At 39.3% G+C, this 13895-nt stretch overlaps 1 protein-coding gene across 3 annotated transcripts in view; it reads right to left on the minus strand.

Moving 5' to 3' along the window:
- Positions 1-13895, minus strand: part of LOC122644647 (ATP-dependent DNA helicase homolog RECG, chloroplastic) — a 133882-nt gene that overhangs the window by 53398 nt on the left and 66589 nt on the right. For all 3 annotated transcript variants that reach the window (XM_043838034.1, XM_043838036.1, XM_043838035.1), the window contains 2 exons: positions 5260-5341; positions 3206-3295 (listed from right to left, as the gene is read on the minus strand). In XM_043838034.1, coding sequence (XP_043693969.1) covers positions 3206-3295; positions 5260-5341 — 172 coding nt within the window. The remainder of the gene's footprint in view (positions 1-3205; positions 3296-5259; positions 5342-13895) is intronic.

Below are 13895 nucleotides of genomic sequence, written 5' to 3' on the forward strand. Positions count from 1 at the left end.
AATACCACCAAAAGCTCTCTATTATAATCAGTACATTCCCTATGCCTCATTTCCATTACAAAATACTTGTGACTTTATGTTCTCATGTAGCTAACATATCATATTAAAACATAAATATAGTTTGCTAATATTTTTCTCCCTATTAAAAAAAATAAATGAAAAGGGTAATCTATTGTCAAGCATCATGCACAACACCTCCCTTCATAAAAGATACCAAAAATGTAATTTTCCTGCCACACAAGGGTTGAACACACCAATGCATATGTTGAAGCTAAAAATTCAACAGAATAACATGATCGAAACCAAGGTTCAAGATCTCGGGTTTCGACCTGGTTTCGACCAGGCTGAAACCGAGATATGGTCGAAACCTACCGAAACCAGCTCGAAACCTGGTACTTTTTCCCAGCCAACTCGAGACAATGGTTTTGAAGCCCAAAAATGGTTTTTTAGGTCTGATTTTTTGTATATAGCCTATTTTTTACATTTTAAACACAATGCATGAACTATTTTCACCCCAAAAAAAAAACACTCAAAATGGTACTTGTGGTTTTTAACCCAAGTTTACTAGTGTACACACACTTATTTATGCCAAATATCATTTAAGTAAATGTTTCATGAAACATTTACTTAAGATATTATTCATAAATAAGCAAATACACCCCCTATTTGAATCCAATAAAAATAGTTAAAAAATAAAATTCCAAAAGGACAAAAAGTCAACCCCCAAGTTCAAGAACAAAAACTGGATTTTCGGCAGTAGGTGAAATATTGAACTTTCTAATGCTGGGATTTTCTCAAATCTATAAATTCCATAAATCTTAATATGGTAAAACATTGATAAAAACCAAAAGTGATTTATATCGAAGGAGTTATGTTCCGGTCAAATTTAATCTTCCAAACAAAGCTTTCCAACAAATCCAAGATTGCTTAAATCTGATTTATATTGAAGGAGTTATGTTCCGATCAAAGTTAATTTGGTGTGCGCGAATGTTGTCAAAATGGCTCTGAATGAAAATAATTTTTTAGACATCAAAACAAATGAATATTTTACCGCACTTTTGGTTGTTAGCAATGTTTTACCATATTAAGATTTATGGAATTTATAGATTTGAGAAAAATCCCAACATTAGAAAGTTGAAAATTTCACCTACCGCCGAAAATCCAGTTTTTGTTCTTGAACTGGGGGTTTAACTTTTTATCCTTTAGGAATTTGATTTTTTTACTATTTCTATTCGATTCAAATAGGGGGGCAATTGCTTATTTATGAATTATGTCTTAAGTAAATGAAATAAAAATATTAGGCATAAATAACTGTCCGTCCTAGATTCTGGTTTGGTTTCTAGCATACACAAGTATCTGTACTGGTTTCAAACCATGTTTCCCAAAGTTTCGATGGGCAACAGTGTCAAAACTTGCGAAATTACCAACATCTCGGTCGAAACCAATCAAAACCATGCATTTTTTCAAGTACCTGACCAACTCGTTTAGGAAACCTGCGAAACCAAGATTTAGTTGCATGATCAAAACCACTCTAATACATTCTTTAGTCTGAGCATTTGAATGGTATTACTAAAGAGGAATAAAGTAGTCTAGTTATGAAAAGCTCTAATAAAATCTCTTGTCAATGACTCTTAGAAAATGATGAATGAAGAATACAATAGGAAGAGCCTCCAAAGCAGTTCTAAAACCCTGGACCAATTGGATGGATAGACTACTAGGATTGCCAATTATTCACATTTTAGCAAGGTTCTAGATCTCAGTTGAAACTGCAAGTTTCGACTGAGACAACTCGGTTTCAATCTTGTCCAAGACAACAAATGGTCGAAACTGATTCATATCCGGTTTCAATCCTGTTACGACAGGTTTTGCAAGTTTCGCAAGTTTTGGCACTTGGTTTCAACCGAGAGCTGGGAGTTTGGCAAGTTTCGATACTGCCAAGGGGGATTTTGCCAGCCAAATCACTTGATTTCTTCCTATTTTTTGACATTTTTCTACTCATTCAACCCTACTACAGCTTGGATTTGCATGATTGGAGATGGTTTTTGCCCCCCAAATCTAATCTCTTTGAAAAATTAGTACATAGACATAGTGCTGGGGACAAATAGGTCATGGTATACATTGTGCTGCATTCAGAGGAGCGTCGACGACATCCTCTGTGGTACGCAGCTCATGGATTAGACCCGCCATGAAACTCCATGTATTGAGTGGTGAGTGTTGTATACTTGTATTTCCCTAACCTAATGTATGTTTGGATTATTTAAATTGCATATTTACATTTCCAGTAGCGGAATTATATGTAGCCAGTGTTTTTAATAGGGATAGTGTTAACAAAACACAATTGGACTGAATGGCTTGAATGATCAATGAGATCAGTCAAGCTCTCTATTTATAATAATAATGAAAGAGATTACAAAGGAAAACACTATTCACGATACTGTTCAGGTGAACAGTGTCACAACCCTAATTACAATTCTACCCTTGTTCAAAAGTACATAAATAAAGCATAAATAAAATACCAAAAAGACCAGAATACCCCCATGGTATTCTGGTATACATTATTCAACAGATAGTATACAGCAGCAGTCAACGTACACTAGCAAACTTGGGTCCAAACCACAAGTACCATTTTGGATGGTTTTTTTGTGAAACTAATTCATGAATAGGTGTAAAATGGTAAAAATAGGCAGCACAAAAAACTGGTCAAAAAACCATTTTCCAGGCCTTGAAACCTAGGTTTCAACCAGGTTTCAGTCAAAATCTGGGATATCTCGGTTTCAGCCAGGGTCAAAACCGGCCTAGAAACTGAAACCTCGATCCTTGCATTTTGGTTGTTGCATCAATACCCTGAGTGGCCCTTGCGAACGAATCTTCAGGCCAAACGGTTTAACAGCTGACTTGTTGAACTGTCCTATGGTTTATGACTAGTGTTCTAGAGAGGAATAAAGTAGTCTAGTTGGGAAAAAGCTCTAATAAAATATCTTATCATTGACTCTTAGAAAATGATGAATGAAGAATACAATAAGAAGAGACCCCAAAGCAGTGTTCTAAAAACCTGGACCAATTGGATGGACAAACCACTAGGATTGTCAATGTGTGTGTGTTTGGGGGAGGGGGAGTGGGAGGGTAAGTAAGAAGACGGGATGGCTAATCTAGAATGCAGAACAAAAAATTTATCTATTCAATAAATTGCATAATTTAAGATTACCTGAAGGTAAAAGAAGTCATCAAATATTAGCCGCCTGCGAGCTAAATCGGCTTCTTTCAAATCCTTTGGATGATGGATTCCCCTGTATGCCTATATCAACAATAAGTAAAAGATTAGCACCCCAAGAGCAACATATGAACAGTGATGAACAACATCGAAGCAAAATCATGGATGCATGTTTTGAAAATATTAGTTCAACTCGGAATTTAACTGAGTAGACTGGGGGCAAATCACTGAGTTGACTCAACTCAAGTCATATGCACCAGGAGTCAATGTGTCGACTCAACTCTTGGTGCTTGGGAACTGTGCCGACTTGGCTGAGTCACCAAGTTGAACCCCAAGTTGGCAAGCTATGTAGAAAAATTGAATCAGACAAACATATCAGTAAATAATTGGGAAAATTACTTGGACACCCCCTGTACTATGGCCATTTTGCTTACGATTACCGACGTTTGAAACAATTACTTGACACCCCTCGAAACTTGACAGTGTTAGTCTGCTGTTAGTGTTTAATTGGAAATGTCCATTTTACCCTTATCACCTATTCAAAAGGAAACAGTGGATAAATTACCAAATTACCCTTCTTCTACCCTTGTCACCTATTCAAAAGAAAACAGTGGATAAATTACCAAATTACCCTTCTTCTTCTTATTGCAAACAACCCAGAATATCCTACCGCCGGCCATTAAAGAAAAACCCCAACCATTGTTTTCGTCACGACGACGGCAGAATCTTTCTCTCACTCTCTTCGCCAAACCCCAAAAGATTATGCAAAATAGCAGATCCAAAGAACCAGCAGAGAGATCGATTAACAGTCCACCAAAATAGGAAGAGAATCAGAATTAGAAGGTTTAAACTAGGGCTTAAACCAGCCAGCCAAATAGACCTTTAACCTGGATCGAGTGGAGCTCTCTAGAGAAAGAATAAATTCTTCGAATATGGGCCTGATCAAAAGAATACCTGCAGAGAAGTTGCACCTTGAGATTGCAGCAGAGACAATCCTAAAACCAGTGAGCCGATATGAATCCCAGGAGAAAATTCCAGATCTGATAGATCTGTGTTCAACAGGCCTTCAAAGGCAGGTCGAGTGCTTCTTGAATGGGGCAGGAACAGCCCTCCAAATCTCAGTCCTATTGGCTGTATGATGGCTGAGATCTGGGTCTTCGAATATCCAACAGAAAACAGAAAATATATGTATGCACAAGAAAAAAAAAAAAAAAAGGCAGCCATGGCTGCTGCTTCAAGAACCGGCAGTCAATGTGTTGTTTAAACATTTTTTTAACAATCAAAAATCAAGGAAGAAGAAGATGTCCAAAGTTTGCTGATTGTTTTCTGGGCAACAGGGCAGCGGCATCTCAGATTTTTTTTTATTTTTTTTTTTCGTACCTAAATCGGCCACGAAAGAGATTTATTAGGGTTTGAATCTGAAATCGATTAAGGGTTTTGGGTTATTTTGATTTGAAATTTGTTTAAGAAAAAAGAATTTTTTTCTCAAATCTGTTAGGGTTTGAATATGAAATCGGTGGGTTGTAGGGAGAAGGAGGAAGAGGGTAAAAGGGTCACTTCACTGCCCTTTAAGGGTAGTTTAGGCATTACAAAAAATTTAACCGATGACATCATCACTAAACTAACGGACTTGACCTACTTGAAAGAAATGGTATACTGCAGGGGGTGTTCAAGTAATTGTTTCAAACGTTGGGGAGACTAAGCAAAATGGCCATAGTACAGGGGGTGTCCAAGTAATTTTCTCTAATTAATTTGACAAGGCACTTCAAGAGTTACTCGATTTTCCTCGATTAGTGTCACTTGAAAGACAGGTTTATCTTATTTAATGCAAAATAGTTTTCATTTGATTGATTCCATTATGGATCTTTAAATAAAAGTCATCAAGTAGAATCGACATTGGAAGAGTAAATAAAGAAATTCTATCATAATAGCTCAACAACAAAGTGAGCTTTCCTATGTAAGAGTTAACATGATAACATCAAACTTAAAGGAAATCAAGCAACACTGCTGCACATACTCTTACGGAAGCTAAAAGGAAATCAACTCACGTGATGAAGAGTTAATAAACCAAATTCCTCACAAATATCTTTTGGGAGAGGATCAATATCGGTGGAGAGGGACTGTAAGGCTCTGGATGTAAGAGAAAAAGAATGACCAATTTGTTAGGCAACTTATGTCAACATCAACAGAAAGCAAAGCTATCATATAAAATTTAAGAACCAATACAACTAATTTCAGTTCTGAAAGACAGCTCTAACTAGAGGTATGCAGTGTAGTTAACTTGTCCTCATTAGCATCATTATGAAATAGTATACACCCAAAAAGGGCTTCTTAGATCTTCACAGGTCAAGCAGCAAAACCAATGAAGCAGGGAGGACACAAGAAGAACGTGTAAAAATAAAAAACTGAAATTATTAATAACCAAGTGCAAAATTCAGAGGAGGTAAAACTGCCAATCCAATCAAATACAAAATGAATTCTCCACTGAATTCAAATTTCAAACAGGACATCAGAATAATCTTCTTGTAATTCTCTAGAATTGGAAGCAAGTCAAGAGTACTCAATTCCTATCAGCCTTATCCCAACTAAATGGGGTGTTGGCTACATGGATCTTTTTTCTCCAATCAGCTATATTCAAAGCCATATTTGTTACTAGTCCTAAGCTATGCATGTACTCACCGCTTCTAGAGTATTTTAGGCCTACACCTGGCTCTTTTAGCTCCTTCAATTTAAATCAAATCACCCCTCCGTACTGGAGCATTCAAAGGCCTTCATTGGACATGTCCATGCCACCTCAAATGAATTTATCACAACTTATCATGAATTGGAGCTACTCCTAAACCAGCTCTAATTTGTTCATCCCTTATTTTATCTTTTCAAGCTTTACTACTCATCCACCCCAACACTATAACTGTCTACTACATTTTTCCTTTTGAGTTCTAAAGGAATAAGTCGATAATACAACACTCCAGACGCACCCCTCCACTTCATCCTCCCAATTCTAATTCTTTGTGCAACACCATCTTCTATTTCTCCTTCTTTTTTTACACTTGAACCTAAGCACCTTAAATTTTCACTTTACGTTATCTCCCTATCATCAATTTTCACCACCCCGCTTTCAGTCCTATTGTAATTACAGTTGCACACCACATACTCTATTTTTTGTTTCACTTATTTTAAAACCTTTTGGTTCTAGGGTTTATCTCCATGACTCCAACTTTGCGCTTATCCCTAATTTTGTTTCATCCACTACGACAATACCATTAGCAAAAAGTTTACACCAAGGGATCTGATCTTGAATGCCTCTAGTCAGCTCATCCATGATTACTGCAAACAAATACGGGCTTAGAACTGATCCTTGATCAAATTGTAATTGAAAACTCACTACAATTCCCCCGTCACACAGAGTTAGTACACTAGTCAATACATCATTATACATATCTTTAATCACGTCCATATATTTACTCGACACACATTTTCACACGAACACTTGCCATATGGTCTGGAGATGGCCCCATGGGGGGAAGGAACTATTGAAGGCCCAGTATATTGTTGAGTTTGAGTAGGAATATCTCCTGGAGTGGGCCTCGTAACAGAGGATTTATGAGAGGTAAAAGGGGAGGGAGGGGTGAGGTTGAAAAAGTTCGGTGGGTGATTAGAGAAGATATCACAAAACTATTGGGGGGCCAAGGTGACAGTTGATAAATGCGACTCGACAGTGGTGGGAGAAGTTTCAAATGGTTGCTGCGACATAGAGGAAGGATTGCAGACATTGGACCTGGCAAAGGGCAGTAGAACAAGGGGAGGTGTGGCGGTGGTAGGGGCAACAAACTCCTCAGAGGCAAAACTGTCGTTCAGAGAACCCAAGGCCAAGAATCAGTTGTGACCGATGGCCCCAAGAGGCTGACGGATTAGCGGTAGGAGATGGCTCATAGGCTAATGACCTTAGGGAGAGGTAGAAACAGAGGTACGTCGACTGTTGGATTCGTGCAACCGACAACGATGACAATTGCAAGAGTGGGAAGGGTTGGTGGTGTTAGAGGAGGTGATGATGGGAGGGTTTGAGTGGGTAGAGAGAGGTGATAGATGTCTGGAGCCCAAATTCCTGGTTACTAGAGCAATTTGGAGATGCAGACAAGGTAGCTTGCCAAAGGAGATTTTCCTTAGTCGCCAACACCCAAGGGGGAAGGGGAAGCACTTTGTCATGGTGTTGAGGATGTTTGGTTGTAGTTGCAGGGCGAATGGAGCATTTTCCCTATGGATGGCCAAAGACCTTGAAACCGGTGCAATGCAAAGGGACCCTATCGAAACAAATGACTTTCTTGAAAGAGAATCCATCGTCATCAACAACAGTGATATAAGATGGCAAGGGAGAATCAACAGAGATCTCTACGCAAATTCTGGTGAAGGCGAGCCTATCCTACTGCTTTGTCCTCCCATCAGAATAAAGAGGCTTCCCAAGAACTCACCCAACAATACTAAGTCCATCCTCACACCAGAAGTGGAGCGGTAATCCAGGCAAGGAGACCCATAGGGGGATGGAGCTTAGGTTAAGACTTGTAAGTTGGAGATAACGATTCCATTACTGAAGAACAATTGTGATGCAAGGAGAAATTGGCTCACAAGGTTCTTTTACAGAACCTGGGCCAAAAGCTGGTCCAAAGGCCAGTACCTCCATAAGAGACTTCGGTGTAGGCCACTCCACTATGGTCCGTACCTTTTCCTTGTCTACCTCAACTCCATCTGAGCTGATCACAAACCCCAACGACAAGAAGATTAAAGAGAGATGGAAAATCTATTTCTACAACTTTCTAAATGAAAACAATGTACATAATAGTGTTTTAGAAGGTTGTAACCATAGTACTATATCTCGCGATATATCAGTATCTCGGGCCTACAGAGATATCCGAAATATCCGAGATATCGCGAAATATGCCCGAGATATTGCATTTTTTCTGCAATATTTCGGGGGTCCATCTCGGGGGGTATTTGGCCATATCTAGGCCTGAAACTTCATGGACAGCCTTATTTAAGCTTAATAAACACATTTAAACCATAAAATTGTAAAAATGTGAATTCAAATTGGTGTTTTGGGCTTGCACCCTTGATTGACATACGGTCGCCGACCCTAATGTATAAATAGTTAAATACACATGGATTAATGAAATCACAACTTAAGTTACAAATTACAAGTGCTAAACTGCTAATAGTAGTTACTGTGCCTCCCTGGATCAATCCCACTCATGCCTCGCAAGAGTCGACGTCCATTGCTCTCTGTTTGAAGGACATATGTGGACCACGGTACAGAATCGGAGAAGAAACGAGTGTAGTCATCCACAAGTGTTGAGTAAATGGAATCATCAACATACTGTAGGCAACCTATCCTAGGATATAAACTAGGGTTACCAATCGATCCAGTCCGTGAAGAAGATGATCCACTATGATATGATGTTGGCGCCGGCGCAAGAGGCGATGGCATTGGCGCATGTATGGTGGTGAGGTTGGTAGCTAGGTTCGCTAGGGTATGCAAAGATGTTATCTACAAAAGATGATCCAAGATGTCCCTAGGATGGGATCGTAGTCATAGTCCCCTACCCACTAAATCGCCCATATATGATGATGATCCACATCCATATCCACCGTAAGGTTGTGATGCACCATAATCCGATGCCAATGGAGTGGCATGTGCGTCAAAAGATGGGGCACGCCAATGTCCAGTCGGTCCTCCCTCCCTATCACCCATACTCAAACCACCAACAGAGCTAGATAGGTTATCAATGTCCATGTGATCAGGTTGCAACTGTGTTTGTTGACCCCTACGCTTCTGTTGTATGTATGTAGGGGGCCTCTCGAGGTGGGGGTGCGGGGGCACGTGCTCAGTGGTCAGTATCTTGTGTGGCATGATCAAATTGTGTCTCTCCAGTGAATCGGAGTGGCTCTACAGGTGCCGTATCCTGGGCCTCCTGGCCTACCACATAACGCTCTCGCATGCTATCAAATTCTTCACCAGCATCACCACCACCAACATCACCATCACCCCCACCAGCATCACCATCATCACCATCATCATCATCATCATTTGAGGACTTAGACAGTCTTCATCATCGCGAACATTGCCACCACGTGGCTGGAATGGTATGGGTGAGGCTTCCTCGCATGTATCTCGACCTCGTCACCATATACTCGCCCACATCAACACCAATCTCGGAAGCTATCATGGGGTCGGGCCTACCTCCTCCTCATCCAACACCTGGCTCACCTCTATCCTCACCCAATCCACAATAGGATCCTCATCGCCGAGTCAACTTGAAAGATGTCGGCTAGATCAATGGTGCCCCTCGTCCCACATGTCCCTGCGTATGTGTTGCGAGTTTCAGCCTCAAGTTCAGAGCGCATACACCATGTCGAGATAAACGTTGAGACCCCAATCATTGCGCCTCTTGGAGTGGATGAGTTCAAAGGTACTCCAGTTCCTCTCACAACCGGATGCAGAACATGTTTGGGCAAGGACTTTAATTGCTATTATTCTTAAGTTTTCAGCCGATTCCCATACAACAACCCACCATTCATTGCATTACAAGTTTACAACAAAAAGACATGTGTCAAATGTTGTTTCAACTTTCAATTTCAAATTTCAATACATATGTAATTTAAAACTTAAAAGAATTACCAAGCATCACCACGTGCTCGCCTAGATCGCGACCTCGGTTCAAAACTTCCCAATGCATCCCTAAATACCTTGATCTACACCCATGTGGAAAATTAGTAAGTACTTCTTCACTACTTATTTGAAGCATGAATAAGTTGAGTTTCCAAATGAACTCACTTCATTGTTTGCAAATTGCTTGTAGTGCACCATCCGCTCCAACTTCTTCACTACTTGTTTCACAAGATCAATAAGTTGAGTTTCCAACCCAAGCTTATTGTTATATTGATACTTAGGGTTCAAGTAGTATGCTTTGAAATATGACATATAGAATAGAGGTATTGTCAAATGCATAGGTAATTAGTAAATAATAATACTATGAATTAGTAAACATAAAACAAATTTACTCACCAGCCTTATGCAGTGGATGCATAAGTTGATTCTCCCAGCGAGCATTTATGATATCTAAGAAGTGTTTGCTACTGCGAGGAGCCACACTATAGACACTATCTTTCATCAAGTCTATTGCAGCATATAGGACTGGCATGGTTGGGCCCTTCAGAGCGGAGTCAGCAACGTGTAGAACTTTAACTACTGGCTCTAAAACTTTCACCACTTTGCTTAGTTTGGTCCAGAAGTCCTCAGATGACATCGTTGTTTGTGCTTCCCTCCCATTTGCAGTCTTGGAACCCTTCCATTCAAACCACTCCTCAGAAGCAAACATGCTTCTCAACCCGGCCTTCTTTGTCTCAATGCTTTTGAGAGCAATGTAGTTGGTGGCAAATCTTGTGATGCCAGGCCTAACCAAGTCACCCCCACATTTTTCCCTCAATAGATTGAGTGCATAGGAGTGGTTGTATACAAAGTTGGTGACTTGTCTTGCACTTTCAACCACATCTTCACCAACTTTAACTTTCCCATATCTTTTAGCATTAAGTCAATGCAATGGGCTGCACAAGGAGTCCGGAAGAGCCGGTACTTACTATTGTTCATCATCTTCTCACCGCCGACTTGAAGTTACTTCCATTGTCCGTTCATAACGGACAACATTCTCAATACCACATCTTTTTCCACTACTTCCTTTAACAATCGTAAATATATTTTGCATCCTTTATCTCTTTGGATGCATCCACGATTGAGGAACACCGTCCTCCCATCACAATAAACCATGAAATTGATGATGGACTTTCTTGAGGCCCAGTCCATCCATCGCCATTATAGTCACCCCATATGTCTCCCACATATTCCTCATCTCACTAATGTACTCATCAATCTCACTCTTTTGTTGAGGTAGATAAACATTCATTACCTCATATGGGGTGGGGCCCTTGAATCTGGGCCGGCCTACGTAATGGTATCTATCATGGTATCATAATGGGGGCCTTGTGCGATGTTCTTTGGGATGGTATGGTATAGCATCCACTTAGCTATTGATTCTTTAACCAATCCCTTCATCCCCTTCCATGCTCCTTTGATTCGGGTTGATTGCTTCCTTTCTTCTTATGCAATTTAGGATCGGATGTTGATGGTGATGCGATCTGGTAGAGGTGTTGGGGTTTCCCTCACACTTTGTGATCTTTTAAAATGATTCAAAGTTCTAGGACCTCCAGAACGCCAGCTCCTCCACTACCCTCTACTCTTTGTCTCTGCTGTTCATCTTGAAAACTCACTCTGCTCCTTGAAACAGTCCACCTAAAATCCCTAGCCTCCTCTGCTGTTTGTATGTCATCAGGTACTGCAATGTCATCATCATCAGAGGAGTCATCATCATCATCATCATCATCATCATCATCATTGTATCGTCTTCCTCCTCCCATCGAACTCCTCACTGTATCCTCAAGTTGTTCTCTTATCCTTTGCTTGTCGCCTTCCTCTTCTTTCTTCCCCTCAAACTATCACCAATCTCCTGGCTACTTGATGAGGGACCATATGATAACCTACAACAGACTTTAGATCCTCCAGTCAGATGTTGTTTAAGTCTACTGGACCCACCTCCCATAAATTGCATGTGACAATAGTTACATATAGATTTTCTCTTATCCCCATCAATGGGAGTACCAGTGTAACCATGCAATGTCACCCTATCTTGGCTGGCTGGTCTCTCTTGTTCCCTCTGTTCTCTTTGTTCCCTCCGCCCCTTTTGTTGACTACTTTCCCCCACCTTTTGCTTGCCCTTCGCACGTTGTCTATTACGATCCGCCATAATGATACTTGTTTACTGCAATGTAAGTAACACAAATAATTAAAAAACTTAATGTAGATGCACTTCAATTGACACTTTTAGATTACTAATACACTTGTATAGTTATTTAATATTTTTCCCCTAACCCTTATATTTTTCACATAATTAAAACCAATTTTTTATATATAATGTTAATATAAGTATTGTCCTAACACAACAAAACCAAAAATTAGTAAACATAATATACATGTAATGCATCTCAAAACATATAGAAATAACTTTCATATTTTTTTATTATTTTTTAAACTTAAAACTCATATTTTTCCTTATTTATTTCTGTTTTTTTTATTTTTTATATATTTTTCTTAATTTTCGAAAATTAAAAGAATTATTTAAGAGCAGAAAAATAAATCCGATTTGTGAAGCCGTAGATCGGCCATTGGTGTCTAACATATATTTAATTCATTACCATCTAAGTCATATTACCCCTAATTATTTCCTATTTTAGTTGTAGGAAAATGAATTTTTAAAACCAGAAAAAAATAAAAAAAATACATATGGGAAAAAATTTCGACACCGTGAGGCTTGTAGATCGGCCTCCGGTGTCTAACATATATTAATATCATCAACATCCAACAACATTTGTACAAAATTTTTTAAAAAAAAATAGTTTTAGAGAAATAGAATTTACCTTAAATAATGAAAATATGCTTGGATGATGAGCTTAGATGACCCTCCGACGTCTTCCCGGCGACAAGGAGCTTCAACAATGCTTGGATGAGGCTTGGAAGGGAGGAAGAAGAGAGAAAATTTGAATTTCAGCAGCTCTCGGTCGAAATATCGACCAAGAGCTGCGAAATATGGAATTATAAGGCTCTTAATGTGACACTATTTGTCACTTTTACAATATCTCGCGATATATCGTGAGATCGCGATATATCGTGAGATCCACGATATATCGACGAGATATTGTATTTTTATGTTTCGGAAGTGTTTCGTATCTCGGATATATCGAGATTCACGAAATATGGCGATATATCGCCGATATTTCGCGAGATTTTATACCATGGTTGTAACAACCAACAACAAACCACAAATCTTAAATGTATATAGAGAATTAGTGTGTCTGAAGTAAAGGAAGCTTTAAGGAAGATGGAAATACGTAAAGCAATATGTCCAGTCGTCTAGATGGTATTCCAATAAAGGTGTGGAAGAACTTAGAAATTGGTGAATACTTGCCTAACTAAATTGTTTAATAAGATTATGAGCACAAGAAAAATGCTAGACGAATGGAGGGGATACATTCGTAGTTGTGTAGGTGTCGTTTAAGCGGCAGCCTTGGCATCCTGGCGTAATGTAAGACTAGAACCTGAATAGGTCTAATCCCAGGCAGGATCAAATAGAAAACCCTCCAATAAATAAGACATCATATGAGGGAACCAAGAGAACAATAGGAACTCAAATGAGTGAACAATTTTCTTGGTTGAAGTAACAAATAAAAACCCACAAATTTGTAACCTGTTGATGCAGCAATCAAGAATAAATAATCTCCTGAATGAAGAGAAGCAGGAACAATCGAACTAGTGTTGTTGAATGACTCTTGGATCTCAAAACCTTGATGCAAATTCCAGAATACACACCCGATGGCTTGGTTGCAGGTTTTAAAACAAAACAGAAAAAATAGAAGAAGAAGGGGGAAAGGAAGGGTTAGCTATCTCAGCCTAAGCATCTCACCCATCCTATCTCAGGATTTTCACAAAGGCTCAGGGCAATATTTCATTAATCAAATTCGTGTACAATGCTGGCCTCTCTTACAAACTTGTATAGAAGACTCAAAAATAGACTTAGACACTAAA

This window comes from Telopea speciosissima, chromosome 11, assembly GCF_018873765.1.
Source record: "Telopea speciosissima isolate NSW1024214 ecotype Mountain lineage chromosome 11, Tspe_v1, whole genome shotgun sequence".
Taxonomy (NCBI): Eukaryota; Viridiplantae; Streptophyta; class Magnoliopsida; order Proteales; family Proteaceae; genus Telopea; species Telopea speciosissima.